General features: G+C 34.6%; 1 protein-coding gene across 1 annotated transcript; it reads right to left on the minus strand.

Moving 5' to 3' along the window:
* Positions 1–841: 841 nt before the first annotated feature.
* Positions 842–7,432, minus strand: TUBB (tubulin beta class I). Its single transcript, XM_075836352.1, has 4 exons — positions 7,286–7,432; positions 4,467–4,575; positions 3,088–3,198; positions 842–2,972 (listed from the first exon to the last, which is right to left on the minus strand). Exons 1-4 carry the CDS (start codon positions 7,340–7,342, stop codon positions 1,915–1,917), a joined length of 1,335 nt encoding a protein of 444 aa, XP_075692467.1. The 5' UTR covers positions 7,343–7,432; the 3' UTR covers positions 842–1,914.
* Between the last annotated feature and the right edge of the window lie 6,389 nt (positions 7,433–13,821).

Here is a 13,821-nt window from a genome sequence, read left to right on the forward strand (position 1 = left end):
TGTCTGACTCTAATTTTTTTAAGTGTGATAATAAAACTTAAAATCAGTTGTCCAGGATTAGCGCCTCTCTTGTCCAAAGGCTGTGTCTGGTATTGCAGCTCAGTTCTATTCACTAGAATGAGCTGCAATACCAAACATAGCCCATGGACAAGAGCGGTGCTGTTTCTGGAAATACGTTTTTTGCTCAACCTCATTTAACTCTATGGTATCTCTATTTGGTGTGTAATTTAATGTGTAGTTGACCTCAATCTATTGTTATCTGTTATCAGCCACTTCAGACTGTAGTCTTCTTTAATCATAAAGTTGTTTTTTTTTCTACATTTGCAAGCTATTGTCCTCTGTTACCAACCCTTTTAGGCTGCGGAGAGGCTAGCTGTAGGGTGCTTAAATGGGATAACGGACAAGAAATCCACAAACATATCTGCAACCCCACCCCCCACGATTACTGGTTTATTAAACATATCTCTGGCTCTGAGAACCATCATTCATATACATATGTATTGCAGATATTAGGGTCCCTTGGTTCAATGTCGCACATTAATACGATTTTGTGCCCCATCGATACCGGCAGCGTGTATGTGCTTTTTAGCGACAATCTAAAATATGATCATGTTGGGGGGAGGGGGTCCTCACTTTTTGCAATGCTAATAAGCAGAACAATTTTTTGTGTATGGACAATCAGTCATGTGATAGATTTGTTTTTAATCTGCGATTGCCTCGATCATTATGATCGTTCGTTACCGTACACATCTGAGTAATCCCCTACAAAGTGTGAGAAGCCCCGCCTTTTGCGTCCCAGGCAACTCCCTCTTTTTGTCAAACAACATCATAATACAACAGATAAAACTTAAAAAAAGGTTTTATTCTTTTTCTGTCACAGGCTTGTCATCTTTTCAATATGAAAAAGCAACAGTAAAATAAAAAATAATAATGGCATGGGAATCGAAGAAAGAGAAGACAAGAATGACGAGAAGAACAAAGATAAAAGTTACAGGAAAAAAATGAAACATCCACTTTTCACTTTGAAAAAACTTCTTCCCCACAATTCCTTCTCTGTGCCGACAAGCAAATTATTTGTTCTTGTCTAAATACAATCGTTTCCTTATTAACCGCAGGCCATCCCATGTACGGCCAACCGAGATAGATTTCAGGCCCGAGAAGTTAGAAGGATGGCCGAAATCTTCAAACATACTCAATACTGTTCAACATGAAGGGCAGTAAGTGCATTTGTTAGCTTTAGATCCCAGTTACTGGTGGAAAGATAAAAGCCTATATTTATGAAGACTTATACAGAACTGGACAAGATGGCGCCATATTTACCACTGCCATCTGATTAGGGAAATGGCAGTGACCAATAAATGTTATGCTATCACAGTAATAAGTTAAGGAAACGAGTAGGAGGGGAAACCGCTGGTTGAGGATGAAAAATAATCACCATTGAAATGGAACCTTGAAGAGCATCTCAATGCCAAGAGGCTTTCATACTCTCCTATAAGCCCTGAGGCATCACAAAACCGATTTGTGGCCGAAGAGACCAGCACTCGGCCACAGAAAGGTTGAGAATTTTGTGGAAGCTGTCGGGCATGTTCGATGGAACTCAAGATGGCGATTAAGTTCTACCTGTGGTCCAAGGAGCCTTCAAAGACCTATCAACTATATGCCAATCTATCTGAAACCCCAGAACAGAGGTGTAATCCACTTACACTAAAGGCCTACCCTTTGACCATCAACATGACTGAAGCAACAAATATAAAGAAGGGATAGAGGAGCAGAAGAGTAAAACACTGAAAAATGGAAAAAAGATGGAGGAAAACAAATGCTAAACTTTAGTGAAGATTTTTTTTTTCTCAGCCTGAGAATGAAGGAGGAGGAAAGATGAGGAAGAGTAGTGGTGGTGTTGATTGTGGAGAGAACTTAAGCCTCCTCTTCAGCTTCTTCATTGAAATCTTCCTCTTCTTCTGCTGTAGCATCTTGGTATTGTTGGTACTCGGAGACAAGGTCGTTCATGTTGCTTTCTGCTTCTGTGAACTCCATTTCGTCCATTCCCTCTCCTGTGTACCAGTGGAGGAAAGCCTTGCGACGGAACATGGCGGTGAACTGCTCTGAGATACGTTTGAACAGCTCTTGGATGGCAGTGCTATTGCCGATGAAGGTGACTGCCATCTTAAGGCCGCGTGGTGGGATGTCACACACAGCGGTCTTGACGTTGTTGGGGATCCATTCTACGAAGTAACTGCTGTTCTTGTTCTGGACATTGAGCATCTGCTCATCCACTTCCTTCATAGACATGCGGCCACGGAAAACTGCTGCCACTGTCAGGTATCGGCCATGTCGTGGATCGCAAGCAGCCATCATGTTCTTGGCATCAAACACTTGCTGTGTGAGCTCTGGCACGGTTAGTGCGCGGTATTGCTGACTGCCTCGGCTGGTCAGTGGGGCAAACCCTGGCATGAAGAAGTGGAGACGAGGGAAGGGGACCATGTTGACTGCCAGTTTGCGGAGATCGGCATTAAGTTGACCCGGGAAACGTAAGCAGGTGGTTACTCCGCTCATTGTGGCGCTGACCAAGTGATTGAGATCCCCGTAGGTTGGGGTGGTCAACTTAAGAGTGCGGAAGCAGATGTCGTAGAGGGCCTCGTTGTCTATACAGTAGGTCTCATCTGTGTTCTCAACCAGTTGATGCACAGAGAGTGTGGCATTGTATGGTTCCACAACTGTGTCAGATACCTTGGGGGATGGCACCACACTGAAGGTGTTCATGATGCGGTCAGGATACTCCTCCCGGATTTTGCTAATGAGGAGTGTGCCCATACCAGAACCAGTACCACCACCCAAGGAATGTGTGAGCTGGAAGCCCTGAAGACAGTCGCAGCTCTCAGCTTCCTTCCTCACTACATCTAACACAGAGTCTACCAGCTCAGCTCCTTCTGTGTAATGGCCCTTAGCCCAGTTGTTCCCAGCACCGCTTTGTCCTGAGGAAGGAAAAGAAATGTCAAGTTAACATTTGTGAAGAACCTTGAAGGCAAACTCACAAGCAAAAAGTTAGAACTATAAAGCATTCAAACCGTGCCACACTAAACAACTTACCAAAGACAAAGTTGTCGGGCCTGAATATCTGTCCGAAGGGTCCGGATCGGACAGAGTCCATTGTTCCTGGCTCCAGATCGACAAGGATGGCTCTGGGGACATATTTGCCTCCTAAGGACAAAACAAGAGCAGAGTTAAAAATCGACCAAAGTAATGGACTTCTCCATTACACCAACAGTTCTCTTCATTGGATAGCATTCCTCCATGTCTACAGGTGGACAACAGATATACAGGTGCACAACAGGTATACAGGTGTTCTGTTTGTAGAAAGCCCCGTGCTGGACCGAAGGGAGGAGGACATGTTAGAAGGTCTAAGGGAGGAGGACATGTTAGAAGGTCTAAGGGAGGAGGACATGTTAGATGGTCTAAGGGAGGAGGACATGTTAGATGGTCTAAGGGAGGAGGACATGTTAGAAGGTCTAAGGGAGGAGGACATGTTAGAAGGTCTAAGGGAGGAGGACATGTTAGATGGTCTAAGGGAGGAGGACATGTTAGATGATGGTCTAAGGGAGGAGGACATGTTAGATGGTCTAAGGGAGGAGGACATGTTAGATGGTCTAAGGGAGGAGGACATGTTAGATGGTCTAAGGGAGGAGGACATGTTAGATGGTCTAAGGGAGGAGGACATGTTAGATGGTCTAAGGGAGGAGGACATGTTAGATGGTCTAAGGGAGGAGGACATGTTAGATGGTCTAAGGGAGGAGGACATGTTAGATGGTCTAAGGGAGGAGGACATGTTAGATGGTCTAAGGGAGGAAGACATGTTAGATGGTCTAAGGGAGGAGGACATGTTAGAAGGTCTAAGGGAGGAGGACATGTTAGATGGTCTAAGGGAGGAGGACATGTTAGAAGGTCTAAGGGAGGAGGACATGTTAGATGGTCTAAGGGAGGAGGACATGTTAGATGGTCTAAGGGAGGAGGACATGTTAGAAGGTCTAAGGGAGGAGGACATGTTAGAAGGTCTAAGGTAGGAGGACATGTTAGATGGTCTTAAGGGAGGAGGACATGTTAGAAGGTCTAAGGGAGGAGGACATGTTAGATGGTCTAAGGGAGGAGGACATCATGTTAGATGTTCTAAGGAAAGAGGACATGTTAGATGTTCTAAGGAAAGAGGACATGTTAGATGTTCTAAGGGAGGAGGACATGTTAGATGTTCTAAGGAAGGAGGACATGTTAGATGTTCTATGGAGCTAATTTTGGACCTATGGATATGCTCACATCCAGTGTTGGATTACCACACCTTATTGTATACATTGAGTAATGTGGAACTTGGGATTTAAGACCATGCTAGGTTTAGGTGAGAGTAGGACAATATTACATGCTATGTTTCAAGGGAGCATCCTTGCATGCAGAGCTACGAGAGGGCACCCTTATAGTACCTGTTGCCTCATTGTAGTAGACACTGATCCTGTCCAACTGCAGGTCGCTGTCACCATGATATGTTCCTGTTGGGTCGATCCCATGTTCGTCGCTGATCACCTCCCAAAACTATAAAACAAGAAATAAACAATATAGGGTGATATATATATAATATGCCACCTAACTGCAGCGGCGATCTTACATCTTGTGATTGTGGAAACTAGGAAGCAATAACCACATCCCCGTTTCTGCTTGCTTTAACTATTCTTTGACCTAGATACAAGTGAAGTTCACGCGCTCATCATCATCATCATCACAACGTGCAGCAGAAACAACAGCTGGATGAAACGTGAACTTTCATTGAGTCTTCAGGCAGCCGAATATTACATGGTTCTCTAAAGGAGTCCTGTGCCTTCTATGTGTTTATGAGCTTACAATAGTTTTCGTTCTCTGTAAGAAAGTCTGACCTCCCCCCACCCTTCTCTCTCGCCTTGGCTCTTCACATTATGACTTGCTTCCCCTCCCCCCATCCACATCGACAGAGGAAATTGAAAACAATACAGCCTTACAAATGGGCGAATGGAGGAGTGAGGGATAAGACGTGGCTATTTACCCCAAACTATGTAATGGACGCAGAATGGGGACAATGACAACAGAACGTGCCTATTTTTATTACACAAAGGAAAATAACAGTGCACTAACATTATCCATCCATCATTTATCTACATCATATCCATTATCTATCTATCTATCTATCTATCTATCTATCTATCTATCTATCTCATATCTATCTATCTATCTATCTATCTCATATCTATCTATCCCATATCCATTATATAAAATCTTGTCTATCCATCCATAAATCATATTTATTTACTATTTAATATGTCTCTCATATATCTATCTAATATTTATCTATATCATATATCCATTTATCTAATATTTATATATTATCTATATATCCATCTCATATCTATCTATCTAGATTTATTATGTTCAGTAAGCTATAAAATAATACAGCAATCCATATCTTATATAATGGATACAATGTTTTATTATTTATGATATAATGGATACAATGTTTTATTATTTATGATATAATGGATACAATGTTTTATTATTTATGATGTAATTGATACAATGTGTACTCATTATTTCTACAGTGTGCCCCGGGGTGTGGCACTGCAGCTGTACCAAGCTGTCATAACCAGACAATTTACAATGCATAACGCACATCCGCTGTCTAAACCATCATCAGCCACGATGCCAACCCGATATAATAGGGAGGTCCCCCATCCTATTTATAGCCCCTAACTGTATGAGACGTGGACTGTAAAATGCATGAAAATTCAGGGAAATCACTAATTATTATAATGAAATAACTGCCTAAAATAAATTTTTATTTCAAATAATCATTTAAAATATTGGTATGAATCTATAATTTTATTTTTTTTAAAACCACTAATACCATTAAATATTATTTTTATTTCTGATACAATTCTCAATATCTTATACACCCTGTCACTCATACATTGCCCTGCAGATGGATGTACAGATAGATACACACCCTTCCCCTAATCCCACCAGTAATATCATTACTGCCCAGCTCTGCTGCACTGCAGATGGCACCTACGTCACAGGATTTTTTTCTTCTTTTTCCAGAGAGAATTGGGGTAAATATTGATAATAATGGGTGAAACCAGTTCCTGGAAGGTTATGGAACCTTTCCTAGTGAGGTTTTAGGGATTTTACCAAATCACAAATGCCATTTTAAGGATACTCCCTCCCCATTATACAGGCCCTCGGAGAACAAAGAGTGGAGGAGCAGGGAGGGAGGGAGGAGGCAGGGGAGAGAGTTGGCGCCATAGATTGCTGATCCCCTTTCAGCAAGAATAAGAAAAGGATTCTGAAAGATCATCAATCAGATGATCATGGGTCAGAGTCAAGCATTGCTACAATCAGAAGCATCAGCATATATATAATACACATCAAAAACAAATAAAAATAAATAATACAATTTGAAAACTAAATAAAAATGTAATAAAATTAAATATAAATAAAAAATGTAATACAATTAAAGCATTTTTTTTTTTAACCATCTAAGTTTTAAACCCAAATATTAAATAAAACGAAAAAATAAATAACAGTATACATATTAAGGTTTTTACATTTTTTTTTTATAATTTAGGAATTAAATTCACTATACACACAACTCATGTTATAATGGATTTTATTTTCTATATTGTCCCTGAATACCCCTCCTCCAGCACTGCATGGGGGCATTAACAATTTTTGGTACAAATAAAGAAGATTAAAATAAAATGAAAAATTAGTTTTACTGTTTTTTATGTAATAATAAAAATACAATTGTGAAAAAAATAAAAATGAATGGTAGAACTTACATTCTCATTAAGTCTAAAATTTTGACACTTTATTAATGATAAATTAAATTATTATTATTTGTAAGGTAAAAAAATGAAAAAAATACACCAGCTGCTGTAGTGGAGTACTAGGTACAACCTCAATACAAGAATGTCACCCTACAGGCCTCATGGTGCCACTACAACTAGGAGGACCTATGTGTTACCGCCATTTCAAGCCCCTGGCCAGAATATTTTTATTTTCATCCAATTTTTTATTTTTAATATATATATCAGGAATGTAAAAAATAACACATCATACAATAAATTAGTTTAGCTATAGAAAGGGTTAATTAGTCTCATTATTTTCTACTGCCGTCATCAGCTAGGTATAATATGGGCAATGGGCACACATAATGTGATCCGTTACATTATACTGAGTATTGGGCTGATGAAGGCTTGGGGGCTGGCAGTCTCACCTTGGCTCCGATCTGATTGCCGCACTGGCCGGCTTGGATGTGCACGATCTCCCTCATGGCTGTTAATTAGTCGGTGGTCGGAGATGGAACGCTGGAGGCTGCGACGTTCTAGAATGGAACGTCCGAGACAATGGCAAGGAAAGCAAGGCAGGCGGCCGGGGACTAGAGGAGCGGGGGGGGGGGGGGGGGGGGCTAGGGCAGGGGGAGGGAGGGGCATGACAGGGGGAGCTTTAGGGGGGATGCGGTTGTCACTTCGACCTCGGTAACCTGTGGATTAAAAAACTGTGCAATAGAAATCTCCATTATTCAATAATTCTTCACGGAGGAAGAATGGGATTTGGTTATTAAACATGTATTTCTAAAATGATCCTATAGTGACTGGATCTGTGCATTGCCCTAAATATAGCAAGGATGGATAGATAATAGGAGATAGATAGATAGATAGATAGATAGATAGATAGATAGATAGATAGATAGATAGATAGATAGATAGATAGATAGATAGATAGATAGATAGATAGATAGATAGATAGATAGATAGATAGGTAGGTAGGTAGGTAGGTAGGTAGGTAGGTAGGTAGATAGATAGATAGATAGATAGATAGATAGATTAGATAGATTAGATAGCAAACATAGAATGGTGACAGCACCCTGCGACACTAATGCCACCTAAACCACTAAATATAAATTTATATGCACTAAAGCTAAATCTACTTACAAATAGGGAGGTTCTTAGTGCACATTTTGATCAAAAAGTGTTAGCCCACCTGCCACGACAAGGCGACCTCTGTAAGGTGGGAACCTACTCTGCACATACACCCAGAACTGGGACTAAGCCTACATATATACCTGGGGATGGTAGGATCCAGGATAGATAGATAGATAGATAGATAGATAGATAGATAGATAGATAGATAGATGTATAGTGATGTATGTATAGTAATATATGTATAGTGATGTATGTATAGTAATATATGTATAGTGATGTATGTATAGTAATATATGTATAGTGATGTATGTATAGTAATATATGTATAGTGATGTATGTATAGTAATATATGTATAGTGATGTATGTATAGTAATATATGTATAGTGATGTATGTATAGTAATATATGTATAGTGATGTATGTATAGTAATATATGTATAGTGATGTATGTATAGTAATATATGTATAGTAATATATGTATAGTGACGTATCTATAGTGATATATGTATAGTGATGTATGTATAGTAATATATGTATAGTGATGTATGTATAGTAATATATGTATAGTGATGTATGTATAGTAATATATGTATAGTGATGTATGTATAGTAATATATGTATAGTGATGTATGTATAACAATATATGTATAGTGATGTATGTATAACAATATATGTATAGTGATGTATGTATAGTAATATATGTATAGTGATGTATGTATAGTAATATATGTATAGTGATGTATGTATAGTAATATATGTATAGTGATGTATGTATAGTAATATATGTATAGTGATGTATGTATAGTAATATATGTATAGTGATGTATGTATAACAATATATGTATAGTGACGTATGTATAGTAATATATGTATAGTGACGTATGTATAGTAATATATGTATAGTGATGTATGTATAGTAATATATGTATAGTGATGTATGTATAGTAATATATGTATAGTGATGTATGTATAGTAATATATGTATAGTGATGTATGTATAGTGATGTATGTATAGTGACGTATGTATAGTGATATATGTATAGTGATGTATGTATAGTAATATATGTATAGTGATGTATGTATAGTAATATATGTATAGTGATGTATGTATAGTAATATATGTATAGTGATGTATGTATAGTGATGTATGTATAGTAATATATGTATAGTGATGTATGTATAGTAATATATGTATAGTGATGTATGTATAGTAATATATGTATAGTGATGTATGTATAGTAATATATGTATAGTGATGTATGTATAGTAATATATGTATAGTGATGTATGTATAGTAATATATGTATAGTGATGTATGTATAGTAATATATGTATAGTAATATATGTATAGTGATGTATGTATAGTAATATATGTATAGTGATGTGTGTATAGTGATGTGTGTATAGTGATGTATGTATAGTAATATATGTATAGTGATGTATGTATAGTAATATATGTATAGTGATGTATGTATAGTAATATATGTATAGTGATGTATGTATAGTAATATATGTATAATGACGTATGTATAGTAATATATGTATAGTGATGTATGTATAGTAATATATGTATAGTGATGTGTGTATAGTGATGTATGTATAGTAATATATGTATAGTGATGTATGTATAGTAATATATGTATAGTGATGTATGTATAGTAATATATGTATAGTGATGTATGTATAGTAATATATGTATAGTGATGTATGTATAGTAATATATGTATAGTGATGTATGTATAGTGATGTATGTATAGTAATATATGTATAGTGATGTATGTATAGTAATATATGTATAGTGATGTATGTATAGTAATATATGTATAGTGATGTATGTATAGTAATATATGTATAGTGATGTATGTATAGTAATATATGTATAGTGATGTATGTATAGTGATGTATGTATAGTAATATATGTATAGTGATGTATGTATAGTAATATATGTATAGTGATGTATGTATAGTAATATATGTATAGTGATGTATGTATAGTAATATATGTATAGTGATGTATGTATAGTAATATATGTATAGTGATGTATGTATAGTAATATATGTATAGTGATGTATGTATAGTAATATATGTATAGTGACGTATGTATAGTAATATATGTATAGTGATGTATGTATAGTAATATATGTATAGTGATGTATGTATAGTAATATATGTATAATGACGTATGTATAGTAATATATGTATAGTGATGTATGTATAGTAATATATGTATAGTAATGTGTGTATAGTGATGTATGTATAGTAATATATGTATAGTGATGTATGTATAGTAAAATGTATAGTGATGTATGTATAGTAATATATGTATAGTGACGTATGTATAGTAATATATGTATAGTGATGTATGTATAGTAATATATGTATAGTGATGTATGTATAGTAATATATGTATAGTGATGTATGTATAGTAATATATGTATAGTGATGTGTGTATAGTGATGTATGTATAGTAATATATGTATAGTGATGTATGTATAGTAATATATGTATAGTGATGTATGTATAGTAATATATGTATAGTGCGTATGTATAGTAATATATGTATAGTGATGTATGTATAGTGATATATGTATAGTGATGTATGTATAGTAATATATGTATAGTGATGTATGTATAGTAATATATGTATAGTGATGTATGTATAGTAATATATGTATAGTAATATATGTATAGTGATGTATGTATAGTAATATATGTAGAGTGATGTGTGTATAGTGATGTATGTATAGTAATATATGTATAGTGATGTATGTATAGTAATATATGTATAGTGATGTATGTATAGTAATATATGTATAGTGATGTATGTATAGTAATATATGTATAATGACGTATGTATAGTAATATATGTATAGTGATGTATGTATAGTAATATATGTATAGTGATGTGTGTATAGTGATGTATGTATAGTAATATATGTATAGTGATGTATGTATAGTAATATATGTATAGTGATGTATGTATAGTAATATATGTATAGTGATGTATGTATAGTAATATATGTATAGTGATGTATGTATAGTAATATATGTATAGTGATGTATGTATAGTAATATATGTATAGTAATATATGTATAGTGACGTATCTATAGTGATATATGTATAGTGATGTATGTATAGTAATATATGTATAGTGATGTATGTATAGTAATATATGTATAGTGATGTATGTATAGTAATATATGTATAGTGATGTATGTATAGTAATATATGTATAGTGATGTATGTATAACAATATATGTATAGTGATGTATGTATAACAATATATGTATAGTGATGTATGTATAGTAATATATGTATAGTGATGTATGTATAGTAATATATGTATAGTGATGTATGTATAGTAATATATGTATAGTGATGTATGTATAGTAATATATGTATAGTGATGTATGTATAGTAATATATGTATAGTGATGTATGTATAACAATATATGTATAGTGACGTATGTATAGTAATATATGTATAGTGACGTATGTATAGTAATATATGTATAGTGATGTATGTATAGTAATATATGTATAGTGATGTATGTATAGTAATATATGTATAGTGATGTATGTATAGTAATATATGTATAGTGATGTATGTATAGTGATGTATGTATAGTGATGTATGTATAGTGACGTATGTATAGTGATATATGTATAGTGATGTATGTATAGTAATATATGTATAGTGATGTATGTATAGTAATATATGTATAGTGATGTATGTATAGTAATATATGTATAGTGATGTATGTATAGTGATGTATGTATAGTAATATATGTATAGTGATGTATGTATAGTAATATATGTATAGTGATGTATGTATAGTAATATATGTATAGTGATGTATGTATAGTAATATATGTATAGTGATGTATGTATAGTAATATATGTATAGTGATGTATGTATAACAATATATGTATAGTAATATATGTATAGTGATGTATGTATAACAATATATGTATAGTGACGTATGTATAGTAATATATGGATAGAGACGTATGTATAGTAATATATGTATAGTGATGTATGTATAGTAATATATGTATAGTGATGTATGTATAGTAATATATGTATAGTGATGTATGTATAGTAATATATGTATAGTGATGTATGTATAGTAATATATGTATAGTGATGTATGTATAGTGATGTATGTATAGTAATATATGTATAGTGATGTATGTATAGTAATATATGTATAGTGATGTATGTATAGTAATATATGTATAGTGATGTATGTATAGTAATATATGTATAGTGATGTATGTATAGTAATATATGTATAGTGATGTATGTATAACAATATATGTATAGTAATATATGTATAGTGATGTATGTATAACAATATATGTATAGTGACGTATGTATAGTAATATATGGATAGAGACGTATGTATAGTAATATATGTATAGTGATGTATGTATAGTAATATATGTATAGTGATGTATGTATAGTAATATATGTATAGTGATGTATGTATAGTAATATATGTATAGTGATGTATGTATAGTAATATATGTATAGTGATGTATGTATAGTGATGTTTGTATAGTGACGTATGTATAGTGATATATGTATAGTGATGTAGCAAACAAGAAAGCAGCAGCACTCACACAGAATCAATAGATTAGGTGCCCAGCAAACGTCCCGATCCTCGGACGTGTATTGGTATATAAAGAAAGAAGATTTGCAGCACTCCAATGTGAAAAAAGTGGTGGTTTATTCAATCCAAGAACAACAGCAACGTTTCAATCCTACAATAGGATCTTTATCAAGCCTAGTGACACATCTACTGCAAGAAACTAATATAGGGTTGAGACTGTTCAACATAATTAGTCTCATTATAATACAATCAAGTATACAGTGTTGTAAAACTCATATAATGCATGTTATAAGGTATCATTACGAAACACAAACATGATACAGAAAGTGCGAATGTGTATATATGACAGTGTAAGTGACAATATACAGTGACACAAACGTTAAAAACAGCTGATTACAACATAATCATTTATGCCTCAGTGGTGTTAAAAACAATCGTCATAGCCCCACTCACCAACCAGAACTTCAGATACATCAGATGAATCATTTAGTATGTAAATTCGTAAGCATACAATGTAACAAACCGCTGCACACCTAAAGTCATTAGACTTGAATACATGCGTAAAAAGCCAAGAGACGGAAGTGAATCATCGATCAGTAGCGAGACGCATCGGACGCATCAAAGTGATGTAATGCGTGTCAATGCGTTCCACTGAACTGGTCATGTGTGAAGCGGCTTCATAGGTTGCTAAGCAACTGATGCAACTATGTAACGGATAACACGTAACAAGGCTGTGTCAGACAAAATGTCTGTATTGTAACCAAAACAAGTAAATTAATCAGTGCTCCTCATGGTAAGGAATGGAGATATTAAAATAGTATTTCAATATTATGTTATATATCAACTTCTTATGCATGATCCACACGTTGGCACAGAGAGCTCTGTCCACAATTAAGTATTCAGAGCATCCCTATACCTAGGGTTTTAGGAACCACATAGCACCGTCTTCACGTGCATAGGATGTCCCATCACCCTCATCCGTGTAACGGACTAAGATTGTCGTATCAGCGACACCATTTCTCATAAAGTATATGTATATATTTTTTTCACTTTTTTTCAAAAATAAATCTTTTATATATAAATATCTCTACATCACTTGACACCACACTAGGAGACTAGAAAAAATTCAATAAATCATAAATGTCTTTATTGATATCATAAGACAAGATGAATATAACACAGCCGTGTCAGGTAATCCCAATATCGTA

Source organism: Rhinoderma darwinii, chromosome 8 (assembly GCF_050947455.1).
Source record: "Rhinoderma darwinii isolate aRhiDar2 chromosome 8, aRhiDar2.hap1, whole genome shotgun sequence".
In the NCBI taxonomy this organism is placed as follows: domain Eukaryota; kingdom Metazoa; phylum Chordata; class Amphibia; order Anura; family Rhinodermatidae; genus Rhinoderma; species Rhinoderma darwinii.